Source organism: Schistocerca gregaria, chromosome 1, assembly GCF_023897955.1.
Source record: "Schistocerca gregaria isolate iqSchGreg1 chromosome 1, iqSchGreg1.2, whole genome shotgun sequence".
Taxonomy (NCBI): Eukaryota; Metazoa; Arthropoda; class Insecta; order Orthoptera; family Acrididae; genus Schistocerca; species Schistocerca gregaria.
Genome location: NC_064920.1, coordinates 948,315,373 through 948,342,279, shown reverse-complemented (window position 1 = coordinate 948,342,279; position 26,907 = coordinate 948,315,373). Strand labels below are relative to the sequence as shown.

Here is a 26,907-nt window from a genome sequence, read left to right as displayed (position 1 = left end):
GACCCATGATTAGTTTGAAGCAGCTCTCGATGCTACTCTATCCTCTGCAAGCCTCTTCGCCATTTAAAAATTACTGCACCCTACATACATTCAAACGTGCTTACTGTACTCATAACTTACTCTCCCTCTACTATATTTACTTACCACACTTCCCCTCAATACTAAACTGAAGAGTCCTCAATGTCTCAGAATGTGCCCTACCCACCGACCCAATCTTTCAGTCAAAAGTTCTGACTCACTTGAAACAGAAGAACATTACTGAGCTTCTAAAACAACTAAGTTCACCTACTTTTGCACTTCCTACAATTGCTCATCTTAGAAAAAAATAAATCAACATTCTGACATAGTTCACATGTTTTCACTCAATGTCTTACGGAGTAATTTTCTGGGGTAACTCATCACTTAGAAACAAAATGTTGATTGCACAAAATTGGGCAGTTATTAATGTGTGTTGACTCACAGCTGTCATGTAGATACCTCTCCGAGGAGGTAAGCTATTTAATTATACCACAATAAATACATTTGCTAATGATCACAAATAAACCATCACAATTTGAGAAGAATAATGATGTCCATAACTACAGCAGCAGAGGAAAAAAAGTAATGTTTAGTGTCCATTGTTAAAGCTGTAAGTGACTATAAAATGCATGACAGGCAACAAAGGAAGTTTTAAATATAACAAAATCATTTCTCCTGGACAATTATTTCACTCCTCTGCCTCACCCCTTATGGGTGAGGCACAGGGGCCAACCACAACTAATTCTTTAGCCTGGTTGCACAAGATGGGCTAAAAAATTATAGTTCAATTAACACCAATCACACATACATACCCTGGAAACTGACTCACTCAACATAATTTAGATAAAATAACTGTTCAAACGAAATATGGAACACACAATCGACTAACCAATCAAGTCCTTTGCTGTGTCTGACATGTTGTTGTGGTCTTCAGTCCTGAGACTGGTTTGTTGCAGCTCTCCATGCTACTCTATCCTATGCAAGTTGCTTCATCTCCCAGTACATACTGCAGACTACATCCTTCTGAATCTGCTTAGTGTATTCATCTCTTGGTATGTCTCTATGATTTTTACCCTCAACGCAGCCCTACAATACTAAATTGGTGATCCCTTTATGCCTCAGAACATGTCCTACCAACCGATCCCTTCTTCTAGTCAAGTTGTGCCACAAACTCCTCTTCTCCCCAATTCTATTCAATACCTCCTCATTAATTATGTGATCTACCCATCTAACCTTCAGCATTCTTCTGTAGCACCACATTTCGAAAGCTACTATTCTCTTCTCGTCTAAACTATTTATCATCCATGTTTCACTTCCATACATGGCTACACTCCATACAAATACTTTCAAAAACTACTTCCTGACACTTAATCTATACTTGATGTTAACAAATTTCTCTTCTTCAGAAATGCTTTCCTTGCCATTGCCAGTCTACATTTTATATCCTCTCTACTTCGACCATCGTCAGTTATTTTGCTCCCCAAATAGCAAAACTCCTTTACTAATTTAAGTCTCATTTCCTAATCTACTTCCCTCAGCATCACACAACTTAATTTGACTACATTCCACTCAGACAGAGCCCCACTTGCCTGGGTAAGCCCAATACAACAGGGGAGTGGCAGGTTCCCCAGAGGTCGCCCACTAGCAACTGTTCTACCTCAACAGCCATGCGTCTCCTCGGCGCGCAGCACACCTTGAGATTGAGGTTTTTTTTTTTTATATATATAGAGGTTCATACCATCCTCACAACCCAGGCAGTTAAGCCAAGGTCCACAGGCTCTGTACCATACAACGTTCCACTGTCGCGCCTCATGGTGGTCATTGAAGCACGGTCAGAGCTTATGGTATTGAGGACTTGTGGCACTTCCCAGTCCCCAGCTCAGGCCCCCCGGGGTCGCCAAGCCCGTACCCAGCAACGAAATGCTGAACCCCCTGAGGGGTTTAATCTACAGTTCATAACCAACAGATGGTGGTCAGAGTCCACATCTGCCCCTGGAAATGTCTTACAATTTAAAACCTGGTACCTAAATCTCTGTCTTACCAATATAGAATCTATCTGATACCTTCTAGTATCTCCAGGCTTCTTCCATGTATACAGCCTTCTTTTATGACTCGTGAACCAAGTGTTAGCTATGATTAAGTTATGCTCTATGCAAAATTCTACCAGGCAGCTTCCTCTTTCATTTCTTGCTCCAAATCCATATTCACCTACTACGTTTCCTTCTCTTTCTTTTCCTACTATTGAATTCCAGTCACCCATGACCATAAAATTTCCATATCCCTTCACTATCTGAATAATTTCTTTTATCTCATCATACATTTCATCAATTTCTTCGTCATCTGCAGAGCTAGTTGGCATATAAACTTGTACTACTGTAATAGCCATGGGCTTCGTGTCTATCTTGACCACAATAAGGCATTCACTATGCTGTTTGTAGTAGCTTACCCGCACTCCTATTGTTTTATTCATTATAAACCTACTCCCTCATTACCCCCATTTGCTTTTGTATTTATAACCCTGTGTCTGATATAAGTACAATGTAATCTGCAAACCTAAGTTGTCCTCCAAATTTTACTTTGCTTCATTTACTACTTGCTTAATGTACAAACTAAATAACAGGGATAGACTAAACCCAGTCTCACATCCCTTCTGAGCCACTGATTTCACACCCACCAATATTTATAACTGCTGGAACCCTGTACAAGTTCTATATAACCTTTTGCTCCTTGTATTTTGTGCCAGTACCCTCAGAATTCCAAAGAGTGTATTCCAGTCAACATTGCAAAAGCTTCGTCTGAGTCTATCAATAGTATAAACATAGGTTTGCCTTTCCTTCACCTGACTTCTAAGATATGTTGTAGAGTCCTCCCGTGTTCCCACATTTCTCTGGAACCCAAACAAATCTTCCCCGAGGTCAGCTTTAACCAAATTTTCCAATTTTCTGAAAATAATTCACATCAGCATTTTGCACTCATGATTGTTAATTCAACAATATTCACACCTGACAGCACCTGCATCCTTTGGAATTGGAATTATTACATTCTTCCAGCAGGTATTTGTCACACACATCTTGCACACCAGGCAGAACAGTTTTGTCATGGCTAGCTCTCTCAAGGGTATCAGTAGTTCTGAGGGAATGTCATCTACCCCAGGGGCCTTTTTTCCACTTTGGCCTTTCTGCGCTATCAAAATACCTCACTGTATCACATATATCTCATCTCATTTCCTTTCTCTTCCGTTTCTATAATACTGCCTTCACTTTCATTCCCCTCATACAGCTCCTGATATATCCCTTCCACATTTCCCTTCTTCGCTTAGTACTGGTTTTCCATCCTAGTTCTTGATGTTCATTCAGTTGCTTCTCTTTTCTCCAAAGGCCTCTCTGATTTTCCTATGGGTGGTATTAATCTTTCCCCCAATTATACATGCTTCTATAGCCTTACTTTTATCCTTTATGCATATTATGCTTAGCCATTTTGCACTTCTTATCATCATTTTTTAGGTCTGCATTTACTTTTGCCTGCTTCATTTGCTGCAATTTTATATATTTGCTTTTCATCAATTAAATTCAGTAGTTCCTGTGTTCTGAGGATTTATACTAGGCTTTGTTTTACAACCTTTTTGAGTTGCCTTCACTATTTCATCTCTCAATACTACCCATTCATCTTATTTTTTATTTCTTTTCCTGTTTCAGTCAACCATTGCCTAACACTCCCTTTGAAACTCTCAACAATGTCTGGTTCTTTCAACTTATCAAGGTCCCATCTCCTTAATTTCCTACCATTTTGCAATTTATTCAGTTTTAATATACAGTTCATAATCAACAAATTACGGTCAGACTCCATATCTGCCACTGGAAATTTCTTGCAGTTTAAAATCTGGTTCTGAAACCTCTCACTACGGTATAATCAGTGCCTACAGCTCTCCTTCACTTACATTTACATAACATTCCTATACGATTCTTATAAGTGTTTTTTTTTTTTTTTTTTTTTTTTTTTTCCTCCACGGGGCACAAAAACAACTGAGAACATAAGCACCAATGTCGTAACCTTAGAACACTAATAAGAAAAAGAGATTAAAAGCGACTATATGTTAAGCCCAATTGACAGAAGGAAAGAACTGAAAGAGCAAGGACTTCCTCTTGGAGAAAGTCTACAAAGTACGCCTTAGAGAGAGCAGAAGTCCCAAACCAAACACTGAATGTCCTTCATCATATTGCTATGTTGGTAAAGTAAAATTCAATCGACAGCCCGCACATCATTCACTAAAACAGCCTTCAACTCAAATGGCAAACATTCACTAGTACATAAGTGGTTAAAAAACGGGGGGGGGGGGGGGGGGGGCATTCTGTCAGGAAATGATAATGAGCACAAAGTGCTGGGGGACCACCACTTAACACATAGTGATGGCTAACAAGCCAGTGCCCAATACACAACACAGCTAAAATGGTCTCCTCATGGTGAGAGGACAGAGAGGCAGTCGGCCAAGCCAGTGGGAGATGTTTAATTCCCCAGAGCTTGTCCCTTGAAGTGAAGACCAGTGGTGATGCCACATTCCGACAGATGGAAACATGGAGATTATCTGAAGGAAGGAAGAGCTAGCAGACCATGGTAGGAGAACTGCAGCCCTGGCAGCAGTGTCAGCAGCCTCGTTTCCCATCGGACTGATGTGACCCAAGACCCACATGAACATCACAGTGGCTCCCTCAACAGTGAGCAAGCGAAAGCTTTCTTGGATCTGTTGCACTAAGGGATAGATTTGTACAGCACACAGAGGCTCTGAAGGGCACAGAGAATCAGAGCACATGATAAAATTAAAAAGCCTGTGCTGCCAGATGTACTGAATGGCCTGATAGAGGGTGAAGAGCTCTGCTGTAAATACTGAGCAGTATTCTGGAAGCCAATATCGAAAATGGTTGGTGCCAATGGTGATGGCACACCCAACACCACGATCTCTCTTAAGGCCATCGGTGCAAATGAAGATTCTGTCGCTAAGTTGTTTGCGAAGGTCAAAAAATTTACAGTGATAGTTTGAATCAGTTTGAATCCGGAGTATTTTCTGTGGGAAGTGAATGAACTCCAAGATGAACACAGGCCAGTGCATGAAGCCAAGGCAGTGAAGGGTTCCATAACCACTGGGAACGTGACAGGGAGTGTGAAGTTAAGCTGCTGGAGCAGTAACCAAAAGTGAACTCTTTGAGGTAACAGAGAAGGATGCACCCCATAGTGGCAGACAAGTAAGTCATTCAAAAAGAGGGCATAGAATGGGTGGCTGGGCATGGCAGACAAACAGCAAGCTTATCTGCTGAGGAAAAATTCACACTGATATAACACAGGTTTGAAACTCCCTGGCAGATTAAAACTGTGTGCCCGACCGAGACTCGAACTCGGGACCTTTGCCTTTCGCGGGCAAGTACTCTACCATCTGAGCTACCGAAGCACGACTCACACCCGGTACTCACAGCTTTACTTCTGCCAGTATCTCGTCTCTCGGAGAAATTGATGGTCTCTCACTCCTTTGATCGTCACGAATTTTGGTCCGTATACCACTGTATACAAGTAAATATTAAGCTAATAACAGTACATAAACAGTAGATATACAGGGTGAGTCACTAACTATTGCCACCAAGAATAACTCCGAAAGTACGATAGGAGCTGAAAAGTTTGTGGGACAAAAGCTGCATGGGCCAACGTTGGCCATAATGTGACATTGGCTTTTTGTTGCTAGGTGAGGTCGCTTCAGAGATATGAAGGTCAACTTTGTTTTTTTAAATGGGATGCTATAGTTCGGTAATTATTTTCTGATAGCGGCTATCAAGACAAATCCAATGATGTAACACTAAGGTCTTGGAAGGTCAACGAAGGTCACGAAGGTGGCATGAACATCCATTTAGAGAAGGTGTTCAAAGCGATACCCATTGGTATCAATGCAGTGCTGCAATCTTATCATGGATTGAGTGGTATTCCTTATCGCATTGGCACTTATCGAAGCACATGCCCTGACAATTCTGCCTCGCTTATCTCCAGGTGTAGTTGGAGCATCTTTATGTCTTTTACAAATCCCCACAAGAAAAAATCCAGAGGCATCGAGTCTGATGAACGAGCTGGCCATGACATCTCCTCCACGCCCAATCCAATGATTTGGGAATTGTCTCTGCAACTCAGTTCTAGCCATCAGCGAAAAATGTGCCAGACATCCATTGTGTTGATACCACATTCTGTTCCTTCCTCCTAAAGGTATTTCTTCCAATAACAGACCTAATGTTTCTTGCAGGAATGTGGTGTACTTCGTACCATTAAGATTTCCTTCAATGAAATAGGGGCCTCTAATTCTGATCACCAGAATCAGACACCTTACATTCACTGACTATGGTTTTTGGTGTTCAACTTGCCACAACCAACATGGATATTCAGTTGCCCAATAATGCATGTTATGCAAATTAACATTTCCATGGTTCGTGAATGTAGCCCCATCAGTAAATACAATCAAATTAATAAATGTGTCATCCCTCTGAAGCTGAATTTGAGCCCATCAGCAGAACTCAATGCATCACATACAATCATTACTAGTTAATTCTTGGTGGAGACTGATATGGCAAGGATGATATTTAGGGTGATTCAGGACACGAACAACACTACTCTGGCTCATGCCAGATTCCCTTGCGATTTGACGCGAACTAATACAAGGACCTCGAATCACAGTGGCAAGAGTACCAATTTCTGTTTCCTCATTAGTAACTTTCCTTTGCCGGATACGTTTCTGATGTGTTAAAGATCCAGTTGTTCTCAACTTATCGCACACATATTTAAATGTACAAAGTGTAGGGTGAGAATGTTGAAAATATCTTTCAGCATTTAAGTCTCTAGCTCTCACTGCATTTCACTGGCATTCTCCGTAAGTGAGAAACATATCAACTTGTTCTTCAAAGGAGTATGTCATTCACATTTGCTTGATTCGACAATATTAGTCTTACCAATCATATTAGTGTCTTATTGCAGAACTGTCGAACGGTGTTTACATGTCAATGGCACGTTAGATGGATACGCCATATTCGGCGAATATTTACTATTTGCACAATATATGAGGGAGAATTGTCAGAGCAAGTGCTACGATAAGAGCCGAAGTGATAAGGAATACCACTCAATCCATAAGAAGATTGCAGCACTGCATTGATACCAGTGGTTATCACTTTGAACACCTCTTCTGTAATGGACGTTCATGCCACCTTCTCAGACTTCGCTGACCTTCAAAGACCTTACTGTTACTCATCATTGGATTTGTCTCGACAGCTGCAATTAGAAAATAATTTACGCGAAAGAACTTGCTCCACTTCTAGCGGTAATTTATCATAGATCTCTTGAGCAACGAAAGGCACCTAATGACTGGAAAAAAGCACAGGTCATTCCTTTTTTAAGAAAGGTCGTAAGATCCACACAATTATAGGCCTATATCTAACACATAATTATGAAACACGTTTTATGCTCAAGACCTATGACTTTTTGGAAAATAAACATATCCTCCATAAAAATCAACATGGATTCCAGAAACAGAGATTAAGCGGAACTCAGCTCGCTCTGTTCCTCGATGAGATGCACAGCACAGTGGACAATGACGCTGAGGTTGATGCCTTCCTTGATTTCAGTAAGGTATTTGACACTGTCCTGCTTTGCCGTTTAGTGAAAAGAAAACAAGCTTACAGAGTATAGAGTATTAGAGCAGACCTGCAATTAGATTCAAGGCTTTCTTGCAGGTAGGACTTAACACGTCGCTCTTAATAGAACAAAATCAACAGATGTAAAGGTAATATCTGGAGTACCACAGGGAAGTGTGATAGGACTGTTTGCTATTTACAAAGTATATAAATCATATAGTAGAAAGCTTTGGATGCTCTTTAAGGCTATTCGCAGAACAACCTGCAGAGAATTGTTGAATGGTGCAGGCTCTGGTAGGTGACCCTGAACGTGAACGTGAATAAATATAACATAGTGCGCATTCCTAAGAAAAGAAATCCACAACTGTACAGCTTCACTATTGACGACAAACAGCTGGAGACAGCGTCTGCCGTAAAATATCTATGCGTAACTATCAACAACGACTGTAAGTGGAATGACCACATAAAACAGATAATGCGACAAGCAGACACCAGACTCAGACTCATCGGAAGAATCTTAAGGAGATGTAGCTCATCCACAAAAGAAGTGGCTGATAAGGTACTTGTTCACCCGATTCTCGAGTATTTTTCCATCTATCTGGGATCCCCATCAGGTAGGACTGATAGAGGAGAAAGAGAAGATCCAACGAAGAGTGGCGCATTTCTTCAACGGAATCATTTAGCTGGGGAGAGAGCTTTACAGAGATGCTAAACAAACTCCACTGGCAGATGTTACAAGAGAGGTGTTGTACATCACAGTGAGATTTACTATTAAAATTGCAGGACAGTACTTTTCAGGAGGAGTCGGACACCACGTAGTTCCCCCACATACATCTCGCATATTGACCATGAGGAGAAAATTCCACAAATTAGAGCCAATACAAAGGCTGACCAACAATAATTCTTTCCACACACTAACTGCGAGTGGAACAGGGTTGGCGGGATCAGAAAGTGGTACTGAAGTACCCTCCGCCACATCCCATTAGGTGGCTTATTGAGTCTGGTGTAGATGATAGAGAGGCAGCATAATTCCTACTCCTGCCAATAAAACCACGAAACAATAGTCCTAGCTTTCGGGAACTATACTATTCTTCTTCAGGTGGGGAAGAGGGACTGGTTGGGGCAGTGTGGTGGGAAGGGGGGGAGGGGGATGGAGAGGGCAGGTGGAGGTCATTCGGACTCTAGATTGAGAGCGACTCTTCTGTTTTAAGAAATCTTTCTTCCTCATCTAGTGCCACTTGTGGATACAGTCATTGTGAAATCCAAGCAATTTTAACATTTCCATCAAGTCATGTGGAATATAAAATACATTTTATACCTGAAGATTGGTTTGAACAACACAAAGATTTTCCTACTGGTGGTGGTACACCTTAACCCTTCTGACTAATCAAGCTCATTACAAGAGGACTTATGGTTAATATGGAATCCAAACCACAGTGCTATTTGATTTTTTTTTCACAGCAATTCAAAAGGTAAGGAAACAACATGTGTCAAAAAATACCCAGGACAGATAGAGCTTTTGGAATGATACTTACTGCTCACTGAGTCACACCTATGACAGCAATTTACAAATCTCAAAGTGGAACAGTATACATCACTGTAATGTTAACAGTGAATTAGGGTAGACAGAGCTTTATTACACTTTAGAGTTTCTTGCTGACACCTGTTACCCTCTTCACATTGTTCTGTACAGCACTGTAGAGTCCCTGCAAGATTTTATCCTGTGTTGCTCATTCAAACCTAATCTTGTAAAACTACCAAGTTATATCATTGGTACATTGCTTTCCTTGCCACTGTAGATGCCTGGTAACTGAGAATGAAAAGATCCATTGCTCTCCTAGTCGCTTAAATGTTTATCTGTTGTTTAGGTGTAAATGGAACTCAAATATCTCATTACATGATACTTTGACAGCACAGCTAATGTTGAATATGCAACACTAATATGCAGCATTGGATGTTGATAAATTTTTTTCTCATAATGATTAAATAATATGGCACTTAGTATCATTAAAATGTTAATGCTTGATCACTTACATTGAAATATACTTCTGCATGTTCATAGGCCTTAACAGCCCACATTGCCTCCACTGATGCCTGTAACAAATGTTTTGGAACTGATTACGAGCTGCTTTCTGTACATAAAATAACTGACAAGAACTTACTTAACTAATGCAATAAAAAATTCCATACACAGCAGTGATCGCAGCAACGGTTCCTCCAAAACAGCTCATTAAATGCACCAAGATTTTAGAGTTAGCTGTACTGGATTTAGTTACTGTATATATTATCAGGAGTATTTTTAATATAAACCATTCAAAAATAAGTTCATAAAGTCATTAAATTTCCACACACTCATCAGACATTGTAATTCTTTGCAGAGAAATGTCTTTGATTATCATCTTGTAACAAACAAGGATCTCGGACCATATTATGAACTTTAACAGAATGAAGTATGGTATCTCAAACAGAATAACTACTTCCATGCCAACCGGCACTGATAATGCAAACAATGATTATGCAAAATCCAACACTCACTTTGTCACATGACATTCTGAAAGCTATCAATGAAGCCAATCAGGTGGGTGCAGTATTTCTTGACTTACAAAAAATACTATGAAATGTGTGACAAAAGATGACTTCTTAGTAGGGAGGACACATGCCAGCTTAGATGAAGAGCCACTGACAGATGTCTAAGTGACTTCTTCCATGCCCCAGATAAGTGAATTGAGACCCTTGCTGTCAATGCTGAATGATAATGACCTGGTAGTCAATATTAACAGTGACATTCAGCCTTTTTGCAGATAATGAAGTTATTGGTAATGAATGCTATGTGAAAGCAAATTAGCAGAAATATTCAGTTCATTAAACTAAACACAGAATCAATCAGGATCAGTCAATTCATATACACAACTGGATATAACAATTTGTAGGGATATGAAATGAAATTTCACACACACTCATTCAAAATGTAAAGTATGCGGAAACTTTGATTCACTGGTTTGGGAAAATGCAATCAGGCTAGAAAGGTGATTGGTTAAGAAACACTCGTGCAACACTGCTCAAGTGTGTGACTTACATGAAATATGTCTAGCAAGGGACATTAAACATAAAATAAGGACCAACACAAAAGATGGGATCTTTGTTTGAGCTGAGGGAAAGTTGAGATGTTGAACAACATGAACTGGCAGGTACTTTAAGATAGACTTCAACCATCCTGAGAAAGCCTACTAAGTAAGTTTAAAGAAAGCTGGAAATTTACTCTGACACTTTATGTATCGCTCACACAAGAAACACAAAGACATGATTGCATTAATTACAGCACACAATGAGGCATTTATGCAGTCACACTTCCTATGCTTCAAATGCAAAAGTGACAGAAGATACTTATTTGTGGTACAATGGGAAGTACTGTCTGCCATGTACTTCACAGTGGTTAGCTGAGTATGGATGTGGGTGCAGAAAGAGCCATTCTCCAGTTACTAGCATTAAGTAATTTGATAGTGTTGAGATTAACCTTTGCTGACTCGAATTTTTTTCTGGAGGAAGGAAAATTTGTATTTATGTGGTAAGGCTCTTAGGTGACTTTTTTAAATGATCGTATATGCAAGATTATAATATCGTTTATATGCAAGATTTCCCCCCCCCCCCCCCCCCCCCATGACCCGTGGACCTTGCCGTTGGTGGGGGAGGCTTTCGAGCCTCAGAGATACAGATAGCCGTACCCGTAGGTACAACCACAACAGAGGGGTATCTGTTGAGAGGCCAGACAAACGTGTGGTTCCTGAAGAGGGGCAGCAGCCTTTTCAATAGTTGCAGGGGCAACAGTCTGGATGATTGACTGATCTGGCCTTGTAACACTAACCAAAATGGCCTTGCTGTGCTAGTACTGCGAACAGCTGAAAGCAAGGGGAAACTACAGCCATAATTTTTCCCAAGGACATGCAGCTCTACTGCATGGTTAAATGATGACGGTGTCCTCTTGGGTAAAATATTCCAGAGGTAAAATAGTCCCCCATTCGGGTCTCCGGGAGGGGACTACTCAAGAGGATGTCGTTATCAGGAGAAAGAAAACTGGCATTCTACGGATCGGAGCATGGAATGTCAGATCCCTTAATCAGGCAGGTAGGTTAGAAAATTTAAAAACGGAAATGGATAGGTTAAAGTTAGATATAGTGGAAATTAGTGAAGTTCGGTGTCAGGGGGAACAAGACTTCTGGTCAGGTGAATACAGCATTACAAATACAAAATCAAATAGGGGTAATGCAGGAGTAGGTTTAATAATGAATAAAAAAATAGGAGTGCGGGTAAGCTACTACAAACAGCATAGTGAGGGCATTATTGTGGCCAAGATAGACACGAAGCCCATGCCTACTAAAGTAGAACACATTTATATGCCAACTAGCTCTGCAGACGACAAAGAAATTGAAGAAATGTATGATGACATAAAAGAAATTATTCAGATAGTGAAGGGAGACGAAAATTTAATAACCATGGGTGACTGGAATTCGAGTGTAGAAACAGGGAGAGAAGGAAACATAGTAGGTGAATATGGATTGGGGCTAGGAAATGACAGAGGAAGCCGCCTGGTAGAATTCTGCACAGAGCACAACTTAATCATAGCTAACACTTGGTTCAAGAATCATTAAAGAAGGTTGTATACATGGAAGAACCCTGGAGATACTAAAAGGTATCAGATAGATTATATAATTGTAAGACAGAGATTTAGGAACCAGGTTTTAAATTGTAAGACATTTCCAAGGGCAGATGTGGACTCTGACCACATTCTATTGGTTATGAACTGTAGATTAAAACTGAAGAAACTGCAAAAAAGGTGGGAATTTAAGGAGATAGGACCTGGATAAACTGAAAGAACCAGTGGTTGTACAGAGTTTCAGGGAGAGCATAAGGGAACAATTGACAGGAATGGGGGAAAGAAATACAGTAGAAGAAGAATGGGTAGCTTTGAGGGATGAAGTAGTGAAAGCAGCAGAGGATCAAGTAGGTAAAAAGACAAGGGCTAGTAGAAATCCTTGGGTAACAGAATAAAGATTGAATTTAATTGATGAAAGGAGAAAATATAAAAATGCAGTGAATGAAGCAGGCAAAAAGGAATACAAACGTCTCAAAAATGACAGACAGGAAATGCAAAATGGCTATGCAGGGATGGCTAGAGAACAAATGTAAGGATGTAGAGGCTTATCTCACTAGGGGTAAGATAGATACTGCCTACAGGAAAATTAAAGAGACCTTTGGAGGAAAGAGAACCAGTTGTATGAACTCTACCATCTACCATCTGGTGAGCAAGATGTACGAGACAGGCGAAATACCCTCAGACTTCAAGAATAATATAATAATTCCAATCCCAAAGAAAGCAGGTGTTGACAGATGTGAAAATTACTGAACCATCAGTTTAATAAGCCACAGCTGCAAAATACTAACACGAATTCTTTACAGACGAATGGAAAAACTGGTAGAAGCCGACCTCAGGGAAGATCAGTTTGGATTCCGCAGAAATGTTGGATCACGTGAAGCAATACTAACCCTACAACTTATCTTAGAAAATAGATTAACGAAAGGCAAACCTACATTTCTAGCATCTGTAGACTTAGAGAAAGCTTTTGACAATGTTGACTGGAATACTCTCTTTCAAATTCTAAGGGTGGCAGGGGTAAAATACAGGGAGCGAAAGGCTATTTACAATTTGTACAGAAACCAGATGGCAGTTATAAGAGTCGAGGGACATGAAAGAGAAGCAGTTGTTGGGAAGGGAGTAAGACAGGGTTGTAGGCTCTCACCGATGTTATTCAATCTGTAAATTGAGCAAGCAGTAAAGGAAACAAAAGAAAAATTCAGAGTAGGTATTAAAACCCATGGAGAAGAAATAAAAACTTTGAGGTTCGCCGATGACATCTTAATTCTGTCAGAGACAGCAAAGGACTTGGAAGAGCAGTTGAATGGAATGGACAGTGTCTTGAAAGGAGGATATAAGATGAACTTCAACAAAAGAAAAACGAGGATAATGGAATGTAGTCGAATTAAGTCGGGTGATGCTGAGGGAATTGCATTAGGAAATGAGCCACTTAAAGTAGTAAAGGAGTTTTGCTATTTGGGGAGCAAAATAACTGATGATGGTCAAAGTAGAGAGGATATAAAGTGTTGACTGGCAATGGCAAGGAAAGCGTTTCTGAAGAAGAGAAATTTGTTAACATCGAGTATAGATTTAAGTGTCAGGAAGTCATTTCTGAAAGTATTTGTATGGAGTGTAGCCATGTATGGAAGTGAAACATGGATGATAAATAGTTTGGACAAGAAGAGAATAGAAGCTTTCGAAATGTGGTGCTACAGCAGAATGCTGAAGATTAGGTGGGTAGATCACATAACTAATGAGGAAGTACTGAACAGGATTGGGGAGAAGAGAAGTCTGTGGCACAACTTGACAAGAAGAAGGTATCGGTTGGTAGGACATGTTCTGAGGCATCAAGGGATCACCAATTTAGTATTGGAGGGCAGTGTGGAGGGTAGAAATCATAGAGGGAGACCAAGAGATGAATACACTAAGCAGATTCAGAAGGATTTAGGTTGCAGTAGGTACTGGGAGATGAAGCTTGCACAGGATAGAGTAGCATGGAGAGCTGCATCAAACCAGTCTCAGGACTGAAGACCACAACAACAACATGCAATATTTATCTAAAAATATATACCCATTTCCAAAACTAACTTTGTGCACTTGGCTTCATTTTATGGACTAAAAATTAATTACTAATTATAATTACAAAATATTCTCTATTGTAATAAATAGTAAAATGATATTTCAATGATTACCATGCAAAATAACAACAACAATATTCAGTTGAACAGTGGGATTAGTGAACCAACCAAATGTGTGTATTCTGGTGGTCACGACCTACTGTGCACTGTTACAAGCTGCTGCACTACACTGATTTGCCTGATATTTTCATAGTGATGCTCACCAGTTGGCGGCACTTTTGCATGATGAAAATGTTGAACATTCACAAATGTGTACCTCAGGTTTCCATTGGGAAAAAATACTTCTGTTGCAACTAAGACAAAGTAAAAGTTAATGTACACAATTGTAGCCAGAGAGATTGAAAGGGTTAATTTCATGTTTCCAAGACACCTTGTGAGAAAAGCAAAACAATCACTGTAGAGGTCAATGACCACAAACATCAATCGTCAACTAGATACATGTAGGGCTACATATCACTCTGTCAGAGAATATGTTACATCACAATGTGCTATTAATTTGGCAACTGTAGTGCCTAGACCATTTTAAGATCCAAATCTGTGAGAAGGTACAATGGAATACTGGATTAGCTGCACGAAGCTGGTGAGCACAGTGTGTTGTCATTAGGGCTATGGCAGTAACGGTGCTGAATTACTCCAAGCGGGCTATGCTCGCTCTGTGTAACATGCCAGCAAAGCTATTATGCGTGGCACAGGCAAGGGGATTTCGCCATCAACAAGGTTTTAGTGGTGTTACCAAGTAAATGATAAGAGGCGGAGAAGTGGCATAACAAGTGCGCTACTATGTGGAATAAATAGTGTTGATTTTGTAGCTGAATCAATTGCAGCCCAGTATTCTACCAGGATGAAGGAGCTATGTCAGATGAGGTGACAGCATGGAGTCGCCAGCAGAAGCCACGGGTTAGAGCCTCCACAGCAATACCAGCTGTTTGCACTAGGTCCACCCACCAGACTTGGTGCCATATCACAGTGGGCCTTCCCAGTTCACTCTAGCAGCAGCCGGACTCCTGCCCAGGGGCAGCAGGTTGCAACTGGACACAGCAGCTGCCTTTCTACAATGCGGTGGGTGCACCTATTGACTGTATGTTTTGGTCACCTGTGTGCAGTCATTCGTCATAGAATTGGTTACCCTTGCAAGATTTCTGCCACATGTTGCCAATGCTGGTACTGTGGCTCATGCAACAAGGATGCATGCCAGGCACCGAGTGCAGGTGTCACCAAAGCAGGGCACGAGCACATGTTGCAGCCAAATGGCGAGTCACTAGCAGCCCACTGGTCTGCTAGCAGTCCTCTTTCCAAGGGGCAGGGAAATTGTCACTTCCCCGTATCAATGAAATGCTGATGTATAAATAGAAAATATATTACTAATTTTGACAGATGCTCCTCTTTCGACTTTTATTGGCCTGCCATCCAGACTCAACTCTCAGACACTCGACATACTGACAACGCGGCCACTCTACAACCCCCGGGGTTGGCCACAAATCATCATCAGAAGTGGTGACATCATTTTCAGTGGGCAGTATGGGTGTGTCATCCATGCAGTGTGATGTCTAGACCACAACCTGCTGTGTCGACATAGTGGGTCAGTGGAAAAACTGTTAGTTACTCTTGGTGTGTGCAACAGACTTGGTAGTCTAGGAGAATAAGTCGCCGTAACTTGAGAGTTACTTTGTTTAGGCCAGAGTATTTGGCTGATGTGTCAGTTTTTGGGCAACAGCAATGACCATTATTTGGAGCATTTTAGATGATCGCAGTGTAATCTGCTTGGGGATTATGCACCATGTGCTGAATCAGTGTAGTACCTTGTTTTATGTGCCACCATTTTGTTCTTGCTGGAAAGCACTATATGTAATCTAGATGGATGATGATCAGGCACAATAATATGTTGTTTGTTCTTCAGTTTGGTAATTAATGATTGGTTAATGAAGTAGCACAATGAAGAGCAAGCAGATGATATGGACTTAAGGAAAAACCTTGCAGTGAAGAATGAGGAAATCACATTACTCTGAGCATGAAACCTTGTAACATTTATATCAGCCACTAGCATAATTAGCCACTGAAAGGTAGTCTGAGGAGTTGATGTTTGTGGAGAGCCCAACAATGTGGGTGGGCATTGATGATTGTAGCAGGAAGCCAAATTATATCTGGCAGGAGAAGTAAAAGCCTTTGTAAGATGAATGGAAGCTCAGAGGAAAACAGATGTTTGAGCACTAAAAACAGGGGCTTCTGCACAGATTCAGAAGCAGATTAGTTCGAGATTCTCTCAGGAAAGGTTTGTTTTGTTTTGTTTTACGGTGCAAAAACAATTAGGATCGTGTGCACCTTTGTCAAAACTGTAGAACATAAAGACAGAGAGGAGTTAAAAACAACTACATCTCAATCCCTGTCGATGGAAGAGAACACAACTAAAAACATGGACATGGAAAATGGTCAGTTAAACACGCTATTGAGAAACGGATGTCCAGAACTAAAAATTTAAGGGCTTTCACCATTTTGCTATGACAGATAAAGAATAAAACGTGGTTGACAGCCCATGCGTTGCTCGCTAAAACAGATGATAACGCAAAAGGCAAATACAAACGAGAATGTAAGCAGTTAAAAAAGGGCACTTCATCAGGAAATTGTAGACCATCAGAAGTTGAGCGCAACGTACACAAAGTGGTGGGGGAGCATCACTTAAACGGTGATGGCTAAAAAGACAATGATCAATGCGCAACCTAGTTAAAGTGATCTCCTCATGGTGAGAGAGCTGGGAGGAGGTCGTCCAAGCCACCGGGAAAGAGTTAATCAGGGAAGGGAGGATCAGTGATGATGCCAAAGTGATACCACCTGCTGACAGACAGCAACACACGGCTTTGGAGGGAATGCAACAACTAGTGGGCTGAGGTATGAGGGCTGCAGCCTCGGCAGCAGCATCAGTGGCCTCATCTCCTGTCAGAGCAATGTGACCAGGAACTGACACTGGGAATGGTTGAGTGCTATCGAAAGGGGGCAAGGGGAAGACAAGAGGATCCTGTTGACAGAGTAAGGAAACTGAACATACATACATACATACATACGAGCTGGATTGAGTAAACAAGTAAATGGAATTTTGCAGCAGGACACCAAGCATAGGGAACTCAAGCAAAGGCTTGTTACTGGATATGTCAAGGGTGTGCACACGAGTACTTAGGACCTCCATTCAGCTCTCAGATTATGATGGAATGTGAATAGATATATGTGTCAAGGGGTGTGGCATATTCTCTGTGAATGAGATGTGGGTGTACAAAGCACATGCAGCAACAATGCTGTCAAGATTATACAGTGAGGAAGGAAGCAAACATTAAATACTAGAGCGAACCTGAAGACCACTGGAAGCCATTCCTGTTGAGATTAGATGCAACAGGTACACATGCAGAGGTATAATGAGCAACAGTGTGTAAGGGAGAGGAAGTGTAAGTTTTTGTTGGATCCAGGGGCATATGTGTCAGCAACCAGTAAAGACCTAGTGGGTCACAGGTGCACAAAATTCCAACAGAACATGAGCATCAGTGTACTGCAAACCACACAGAAATCCTTAATATTTACATTTCTGAAGTAGTTTATCAACCAGCAGTTGGTTATGAGATAACAGAAGAGAATAATAGTCCATGGGGGGAAGGAGGATCACTGATTGGTCGATTCGGGAGAGGGAACCAAACAGCGAGGTCATCGGTCCCACTGTTTTCGGGACAGGTGGGGAAGGAAGTCTGCCTTGCCTTTTCAAAGGAACCGTCCTGGCAAAAGGCCCCGAGGTTTGAGTACCCAACATAATTGGAAACTAACCATCATCTCTGGCAGTTTACAAAGTACATACGTTAGGCTAATCGGGTGGTAGCTGCCGAGAAATGACATGTTCTTCCCGGGCTTAAGAACGGGGACAACAACACTGCCTTGCCAGGAGAGTAACTGTGAGCCAAATGCAGTTAAAGACCCTGAGCAGATATTGCCTCTGGGTAACATCCAAATGTTGAATCATCTGGCTGTGGATGGAATCCAGGTCTGGGGCTGTGTCATGTGGAGAAGTAAGAGCCTGCAAGAATTCCCATTTAGTGAAGGGTTCATTACAGGGTTCAGCTTGGTGGAGGCTGAAACAGATGGAGATCTGTTCAACTTGGCATTTCTGCTGGAGAAAGACAGCAGGATAGGAAGAAGACACAGATGCCATCACAAAGTGTGGCGTGAGGTGTACTGCTAGGACCAATAGATCAGTACACAGTGCACTTCAGAGGTTATGACCCTAGACAGTTGACTGTCACTAGCGGCCCAGGTGGCTATAGAGCTTGGACCAAACCTGCAATGAAGAAGCATACATCAAATGGCTCTGAGCACTATGGGACTTAACATCTGTGGTCATCAGTCCCCTAGAACTTAGAACTACTTAAACCTAACTAACCTAAGGACAACACACACATCCATGCCCGAGGCAGGATTCGAACCTGTGACCGTAGCGGTCACGCGGTTCCAGACTGAAGCACCTAGAACTGCACGGCCACACCAGCTGGCAAGCATACATGCCCAGGGAAGAAATGTAGTGGTCCCAGCATTCCTTTTTTTGCTCACCATCATAAGGCAACGAGTCTTAGAATGGAGACACTCAACATATTCTATGCCTATTTCTATGTCATCAGTGTTTGCTAAAGTTATTGAAAAAGACTGTGTATGTAAGGATAATTGATCACTTTATATCACAGAATTTGCTATCATATGTCCAATTCGGCTTTAGAAGTGGTTTAACAACTGAAAATGCTATATCCTCTTTTCTCTGTGAGGTACTGGACGGATTAAACAAAAGGTTTCGAATGCTAGGCATACTATTTTTTTTATTTTTATTTAACTAAGATGTGTGTTTGTGTTGATTCCAAAATATTGCTCCAGAAGTTGGACCATTATGGAATACAGAGTAGCTCACAATTGGTTCACCTCTTAATTTAACAACAGGCAGCAAAAGGTCATTATTCACAGTGATAAAAATAGCTGTGGGGTCCTTTGTGAAGGATTGGTCAAATTGGAAGGGGGGGAGGGGGGGGGGGGGTTGCCCCAGCAGGGATCAGTGTTGAGGCCACTCCTGTTCCTTATTTATATAAATGAAACGCCCTCTAGTATTATAGGTAATTCTAAAATATTTATGTTTGCTGATGGCACGAGCTTGGTAGTAAAGGAAGTTGGGTGCAACATTGGCTCTGTTTCAAACAATGCAGTTCATGACATAAGTTCTTGGCTTGCAGAAAATAAATTAACACAAAATCACAAAAGACGCAATTCAACAAAATCCGATGTTTTAATTTAGCAGAATCGTCATATGATTAGTGAAACTGAACAATTCAAACTTCTAGGTGTTTGGATAGGTAGTAAACAGCCATGGGAAGCCCACATTCAGGATCTTGTTCAAAAACTTAATGCTGCCACTTTTACTATTCGAACAATATCTGATGTAACGATCGTTCTACACGAAAATTAGTCTACTTTTCTTATTTTCATTTGCTTAGGTCGTATGGTATTATATTCTGGGGTAACTCTCCCCATTCTCAAAGCATATTTTTGGCTCATAAACAGGCAGTTCGGCCAATAAGTTGTGCAAGTTTGCGAACCTCTTGTCGAACCCAGTTCACTAATACTCAGCTTACCATGTACCTACATGTTTAGTTTGACGTTGATACTACATCCGAATATTTTATGATCTGAAGATGTCAGTAGCTAAAACAGGTCATAGTGAACTGTAAAAAATCATGTAATCAAGGTGGACCTGTAAAATAAAGTGCAAAAAATTGGAATCTGCCATAAAGCCTTTACGTCACACTGAAGAACTGCTGGTACTAATGCCTCCAAAGAATGTGACAATGAGTGAAGACAAATAGAGTGATAAAACCACAGGAGGTGGCAACTGTGAATCAAATGGGTTACACTTTTTGTCCAAAGGGGATCTCCATAATTTTGTTTGTAACTTCAATTCGTCAGAGCAACAGCTTAAGCTTTTGGCTTCTTGATTGCAAGGAAAGAACCACCTCCGAGTGTTGATCATAACCACCACTCTGTTTTTCTGAGTATTTCCCCAGGGAAAACAATTTGGTTTCTCATAACGATAGAGAGTCTGCTATGGAGAGACTCAGCCGTAACTTAAGTCTACAGGAAAGGAGCCTGATCATCGATTCCAAAACAGTTGGCCTGAATGCAGTAATTCTCCACAATGGGAACAAATTTCGCTGTGTTCCAACTGCTCATGCAGTTTATCTGAAGAGGCATATGAGAACTTTAAACTGCTAGTCTCACTTACCCAGCATGAGAAATGTAAACGTTTACATGTGGAGATCTCAAGAAATTCCAATTATTCTAGGTGTGCAGCTTGCACATACAAAAAACTGCAAATTTCTGTGAGAGTTGGACAGCAGAGTTACTAAAAAAAACTCCATTAGAGAGAAATATGCCTTGTTCAGACTCACCTATTCTCTGGGCAGCAGAATGTGGTGCACACATATATTTTTGATCCCAAAAATGTGTATCCACATTAAACTGGGTCTCATTGAAACCTATGTGAAAGCCGTGGACTAAATTTCACATAGATTCATGAGAGAAGTCTCCAATGATCAGTGAATCATAAATAAAGAAGGAATGTTACCAGGATCACAATATAGAGAATTAAAGTCTGATGAACATTTTCTTGATTTGTTGAGTAATGTTGCAAGAATGAAATGGCTGTCTTTCACAAGTGTCTGCAAGAACTTTTAAGGAAACCATGGGGCAGCGAACTACCATGATATTGTACAATAACTACTGAGATCATACTGCCTTAAGGGGTGTAAAATGTCACTTAAACTAAATTTTGTGAATAATCAATTGGGCTCCTGTTAGGATAAACTAGGCACATGGAGAACAGTTCCACCAGGCTATTTCTAAAATGGAAAAACCTTATCAAGGCAAATGGGTACAGTCATGCTGCCTGACTACTTGTGATCCTTATGAAAAGTATTGCAGGAAATCACGAATGAAATATTTTAGGTATGAATCTTTACTCTTACAGTACTCATTCATTTTTTCCACTATCTTTGTGTACTACAGTTTTTTTTTAAGTGTTTAGTGGGAGTGCCATTTTGCTAGATATATATAATACACAAGCTGCCCTAAGCATTTACAAAAACCATTAATACAAACTAAGATTCGTATATAAATTCTGAAATTGAAATTAAATTGAGGTTAGGGGGCACATTAATTTCCAAAAACATTAAACTAAAAAAAGATTCGTTGACCAGTTTCTACACCTACACTTCCCAAGTTGCCTTGTGTTTGTGTTCATAGGAACTTTGAGTAACACTGTCACTTTCTCCCCTTTCACGTTCTAGTTATGAAAGGTTCACAGTAAGGAAGACTGCAGGTAAAACTGTGTGGGCTTGAATCTCTCTAATTTTATCTTCGTTGTCTTTTTATAAGATATACATATGAGGAATTAATATATTCAGCGACTCTTCTAGGAATATATGCTCTTGGAATTTTAACAGTAAACTACACATAATGCTTAATGGATCTCTTTCAGCACCAGCCACTGGAGTTGAGAGATCATCCCCACGATGTTTATGTGCTTCCTAAGTGAACTTGTAATGAAATGTGCTGCTCTTCGTAAGTCAACACCAACCAGTGAAAGCTGTGGTGCTTGTGACAACAGCAAATTTTTCTCCATCATCAGCAGCAGTAATAATGGCACCAGCAACAGCATAAATTTTGGCAACTAGGTACTTTGCACTATTTTATTACCTCTGTTTTTGAAGTTTTTGATGGCAAAAAAGCAACTGTTGTGAGTTTCTGATAGCCTAACATCTTCAGGCTATTAGCACAGAGCTTTTAAGTAGAAAACTATTCCCAGTGATTTAAAAAGAGCATCCATCAAAAAGCGCCGGCAGACAGGCACAATGAACAAAACACACAAACACACACACAGAATTACCTTCTGTGTGCGTTTTGTTCATTGTGCCTGTCTGCCGGGGCTTTCCCGCTTGGTAAGTCTTGGAATCTTTGTTTTTAATAAAGAAAACGCAGCAGAACTGATGCACAGGAACTATCGTCTCCAGCCAGTTCTACTGTGAACATCAATCCAGAATAAAGTTGAAGTTTAGATAAATAACTAAAGCAAAAAGGATGACTGTAACAATCAGGTTGTATTCCAAAATGTGTAGAGGAAATTATGATGCAAGAGTCTGAGGTACCAGTTTTAAAGTGTATTATGTAACAACTGGATTACTTAAATTGCTTTATGGTGCACAAAAATGACTGCCTGGACCAATATTTTTTAATGAGCTGTCAGGGAGGTGAGGTGAATAAAAGCTTATTTTAAGAAATAAAAATAAATACATAAGAAATACTAACAACAGTTTTTGCAACACTGATCTCTAGTCTTTAGGTTGAGGATTAGTAATTTTCCTGGTTTTAGTAGGAACATCATAATGCCCTAATATTGATTTGTAATAAAATTTTACTTATTAGACTTTTTTATCAGAGAACATTGTACAACCTACCTGGTGTTGGACATTTTCTTGTCAACCACAAACAATAGCACTCCTGGTTAGTAGGATTGAAAAAGTTTCTATATTCATATTTTCTTCCCAAAAAGAACACACATACTCTGAATGTGGTTAGATGATACGAAATGAAAGCAGCCCACCATTACCTACATTGTGCCATCGAAAAGGGTTGTAAGTACTTAATGTCCCAACTCAGTAGTTACAAATGCTAATTTTCCACTGCCCGAGTTACCTTTCTATAGTAACTAACATGGAAGGGGAGAGACCAACAACACTATCCATGACCTCCTACTTAATATGGCCAGTTTTCTGGATTCACATGTTGAAACACAGAAATAGGTGATATTTCCTTCAAATGATCTGTGTTTTAGTCTACCGACTGTGACCACTGACACTAATTTGTCAATTTTTTTACCAACACTAAAAAGCATATTCATTTTCTGACTGGATTCAGCTGCAATTTCTTTGTTTTTCTTATTTTACTTTCTTTCTTGTATGCACTTAATCCAGTTGCTTCCAAAAAAACTGACTGAAATGGCTTTGCTGTTAACTTCAAAAAGCACTTCTGTGTGCAAGATTCATCTATAAGACAGTGGGCCATACATTGTACCTTGCCCCATTCATGTAGAATATCTGACTTATCTGGGACAAGTCTCCCTTCTGCATGTTGGCCTTGCAACACAGCACTCCCACTTTTATCCTTCACCAGACAGGGTAAGAGATCTCACTGCCAGAGGCATGCTCTGCTCTTGGGGCATATTTCCAGTTCTGCCATTCATTTTTCCTTATGTGCTTCTGATAGGCAAGCACAACGACCTGCATTCTCCGAATGAAGCTTTTCTTGGATTGGAGGTGTCTTATCAATGAGCTGTGATCTGTGCATTCAAGGTTGGCTTCCAATTTCATCCTCTCACCACTGACACCATGTCCTGTTGGGTGTGAAGAGGAGGAGGGGGGGGGGGGTGAAATGTCAATGTGCGAATAGAAATTCTGTACTAGTTCTTGCTTCTTATCCCATCGCAATCCACACTGACTCACTCAATGCAGTGTCTGCCTTCTTTGCATTTGGAGATGTGCTACACACAGGTACTGTTCCTGGTATATCTTGGCTTTGGTGTTTATGTAGCTCTGTTTACATATTATTGTGAGATCCAAGTTCTAACCTAGATATTTAAGCTGTGAGCAGTGCTAGAGACTTTTACCTCATTAGCTTCTCACCATAGTGTTATTGGAGTGGAAAATGCTGACTGCATCTTGCTGAGGTTTGATTTCAGACAGTTGGCATCTTAATAGACAAGAGGGGTATTAAGGTTTAGTGTCAACATCAAGGTTATTAAAGAGAGCATAAGCTTGGATTGGAGACAGAAGCTGGTCGAGCTCTTTTGAAGAGACCAAACCATGATTAAGTGATTTATGGGAACCACAGAAAATCTAAATTTGGATCGATGGACAGAGATTTGAGCTGTTGTCATGCTAAATGTGAGTCCAATGACTTAAAGAGCACACACTTTCACTTTGTATCTTAATACTGTGTGTGTGTTTTCAATAATTGTGTCAGTTTCTCTTCTACTTCTGAGGCACTCTTAACCTTAGGTTGCTATTACTGTATTGTTGGGGTAAATGAATTGCCTGGTGGAATTTGATGCCGACTTTTCCATTACAGACATGTTGTACAGTATCTGTGTAAGGATGCTTCCTTTTGTGCTAAGTCATTCTTCTGATTCCTCTACCCATCTGCTCTCCCATAGAGACTGACTATACGGGATCTCCTACTGTTGAGAATGGTTCCAACCAATTATATCAGACAGTTCCCACACATCACATCATTGGCCTATAATCAGCTGCTTTTGATGGTCAACAGTTTCACATGAAGCTGTCAGGTTGATGACCCATTAAAGTAATCTTTTTGCTTAAATCCATCCTTAACATGTAGTCAGTATAACAGCTGGCCAGTTGTTACCACCATCGTCAAATCTGCAAGCAATTTGAAGTAAATCAGGGGGTCAAAATTAACCGTGTTTAGAGTGCTGACTTGAAGAGCTATTTCAATAAACTACAAACAGTATCACAGTACACTTCCAGTAGTAGTGTGAAGATGAAAGACAGATGGTAGTGCATATTCATTCCATAAAGAACACCATTGAATCACTGTGTAGTGCGACAACCTGGACAATGTATACTTCTGTAAACACTTAAGCTTTCTCAGTGAACGAAAAAGTATTTCCCATTGGCCTTTACTTGTTAGATGATTTTGTAACTGCCTTATATCATTCAACACAGCACTATAAAATTGTGTTACACCAATTATTGAAGCTCAAAGTAACAGTAGTAAAACTAAAGCCTACTGTGGGTCTAAGAGCTCAAAGCAGTTGTTACAATGATTCACTTCCCCAATTAAAAAGCTCTAGCTATTGACTGATTAAAAAAACTTGTTTTTGATTTTAAAAACTTATCTCTGACATGGAGTGTATTTGTTCAATAACATGCTAGTAAGCATATGCACTGATCTGAGAAATGCACTATCTTCGTATTCTCCCACGTGAGTAACAGTACAACTCGAATTATTGGTAATTCTGTGTTTGCCAAGTCAGTAATTGTTTTCTCTGATAGTTATTTAGGGAGTTCAACTTCTCTCGGAAAAAAAACTGAAACAATCTGCATAATGTAGTGTGTAGTTTCCTGACCCCTTTCATGCCACCTCAGCAGTTCTCAACCAAAGTAACACCTGTCTATGTTACAGATCAGTACATCACCACAACCTAAAATCCAAAACATAAAGAAACAACAATTTTACAACTGTATCACCCCTTGCGGTAACCGAATGATGCACATCAGGTACCTAACGAACACACATCACAAAAATTGTACAGTTCAAATCTTCTTCTGAAGGAACCATGGCATGTACTTTCGAATTCAGAGACGTTGCTACACCCTGGTCATGCTTCTATTGGTTGCTGTTACGGAACACAGCAATGTAGCCCACGTTGCTGCAAAGTTTCCATGTATATACAGTTGAAGTGGGAATTGTTACAGAGAACAACCTGACATCTAGCACAGGGGTCAGGTCTATTAATTATGCAAACAAAGGCCTTATAATTATTCAGTATTACAAACATTCATCTGATAAGTCCCACTGAACCTAGCCTTGAAATCCTGGGCAAATTTCACAAATGACCGTCAACGAACCGTATATTTTAGCAGCACGTTTCAACACATTTAGTATCTTATGGCTGCAGGTGCGGTCGACAGCTTTATCACACGGGTGTACTTCACACAACAGTGATCTGCATCATCTTAATGTAGTTTAATGACAAAAAGTAATTTTTTTTTTCGACAAACTCTCCAACAAAAAAAATGAAGCATTATAAACCCGTGTCGTGTTGTCATACATACTGCAGACGACAAATATTTTCGAAATATCTTACATCGTTCTCAAATTCTTCCGCTGGACGCGATAATATTCCAGCTCCCTTTAGCAGTTCATCAGCTCCCTAAAACAAAATAAATGAGAAATTATCATCTTCAAGAATATGGTAAGGAATGAAATAAACAAATTCTTTCAATACACAATTATATATTACACACCACGTTCCCTGACACTTTTGCCATTGCTCCTCATTTATATTGCCGCTTCCATTAACCACTGTGTGACAATACTTCAGCGTCTCGTCCAGCTGAATTTCTTTGCATGCCGAACTGACACTAAAAACAACACACAATTCCTTACCAAAGAGGTAGAATCTCTATATCTTTGGTATTACAGTGGGTTCTGGTAATTTTCCCTTTTTGCAGATAAAATTAAATAAGCACAAAATATCAGAATATTAAAAGAACCAGGAATTCGATAAATATTTAACATTCTTGCTTTGTGGAATCATTGTAATAACGAATACTGCCATGCTACTACATTGTAGACTATGTTACTGTTTTTGTTTGCTTATCGG

The 26,907-nt window shown here is 40.3% G+C and overlaps 1 protein-coding gene across 1 annotated transcript in view; it reads right to left on the bottom strand.

The window, feature by feature from the left end:
* The window catches only part of LOC126276028 (protein PBDC1), a 56,354-nt gene extending 29,662 nt beyond the window's left edge, over window positions 1-26,692 (bottom strand). Inside the window, exons 1-3 of the mRNA XM_049977245.1 lie at window positions 26,549-26,692; window positions 26,389-26,454; window positions 9,705-9,764 (exon numbers count right to left, since the gene is read on the bottom strand). Coding sequence (XP_049833202.1) covers window positions 9,705-9,764; window positions 26,389-26,454; window positions 26,549-26,572 — 150 coding nt within the window. The 5' untranslated portion in view covers window positions 26,573-26,692. The remainder of the gene's footprint in view (window positions 1-9,704; window positions 9,765-26,388; window positions 26,455-26,548) is intronic.
* Window positions 26,693-26,907: the final 215 nt, after the last annotated feature.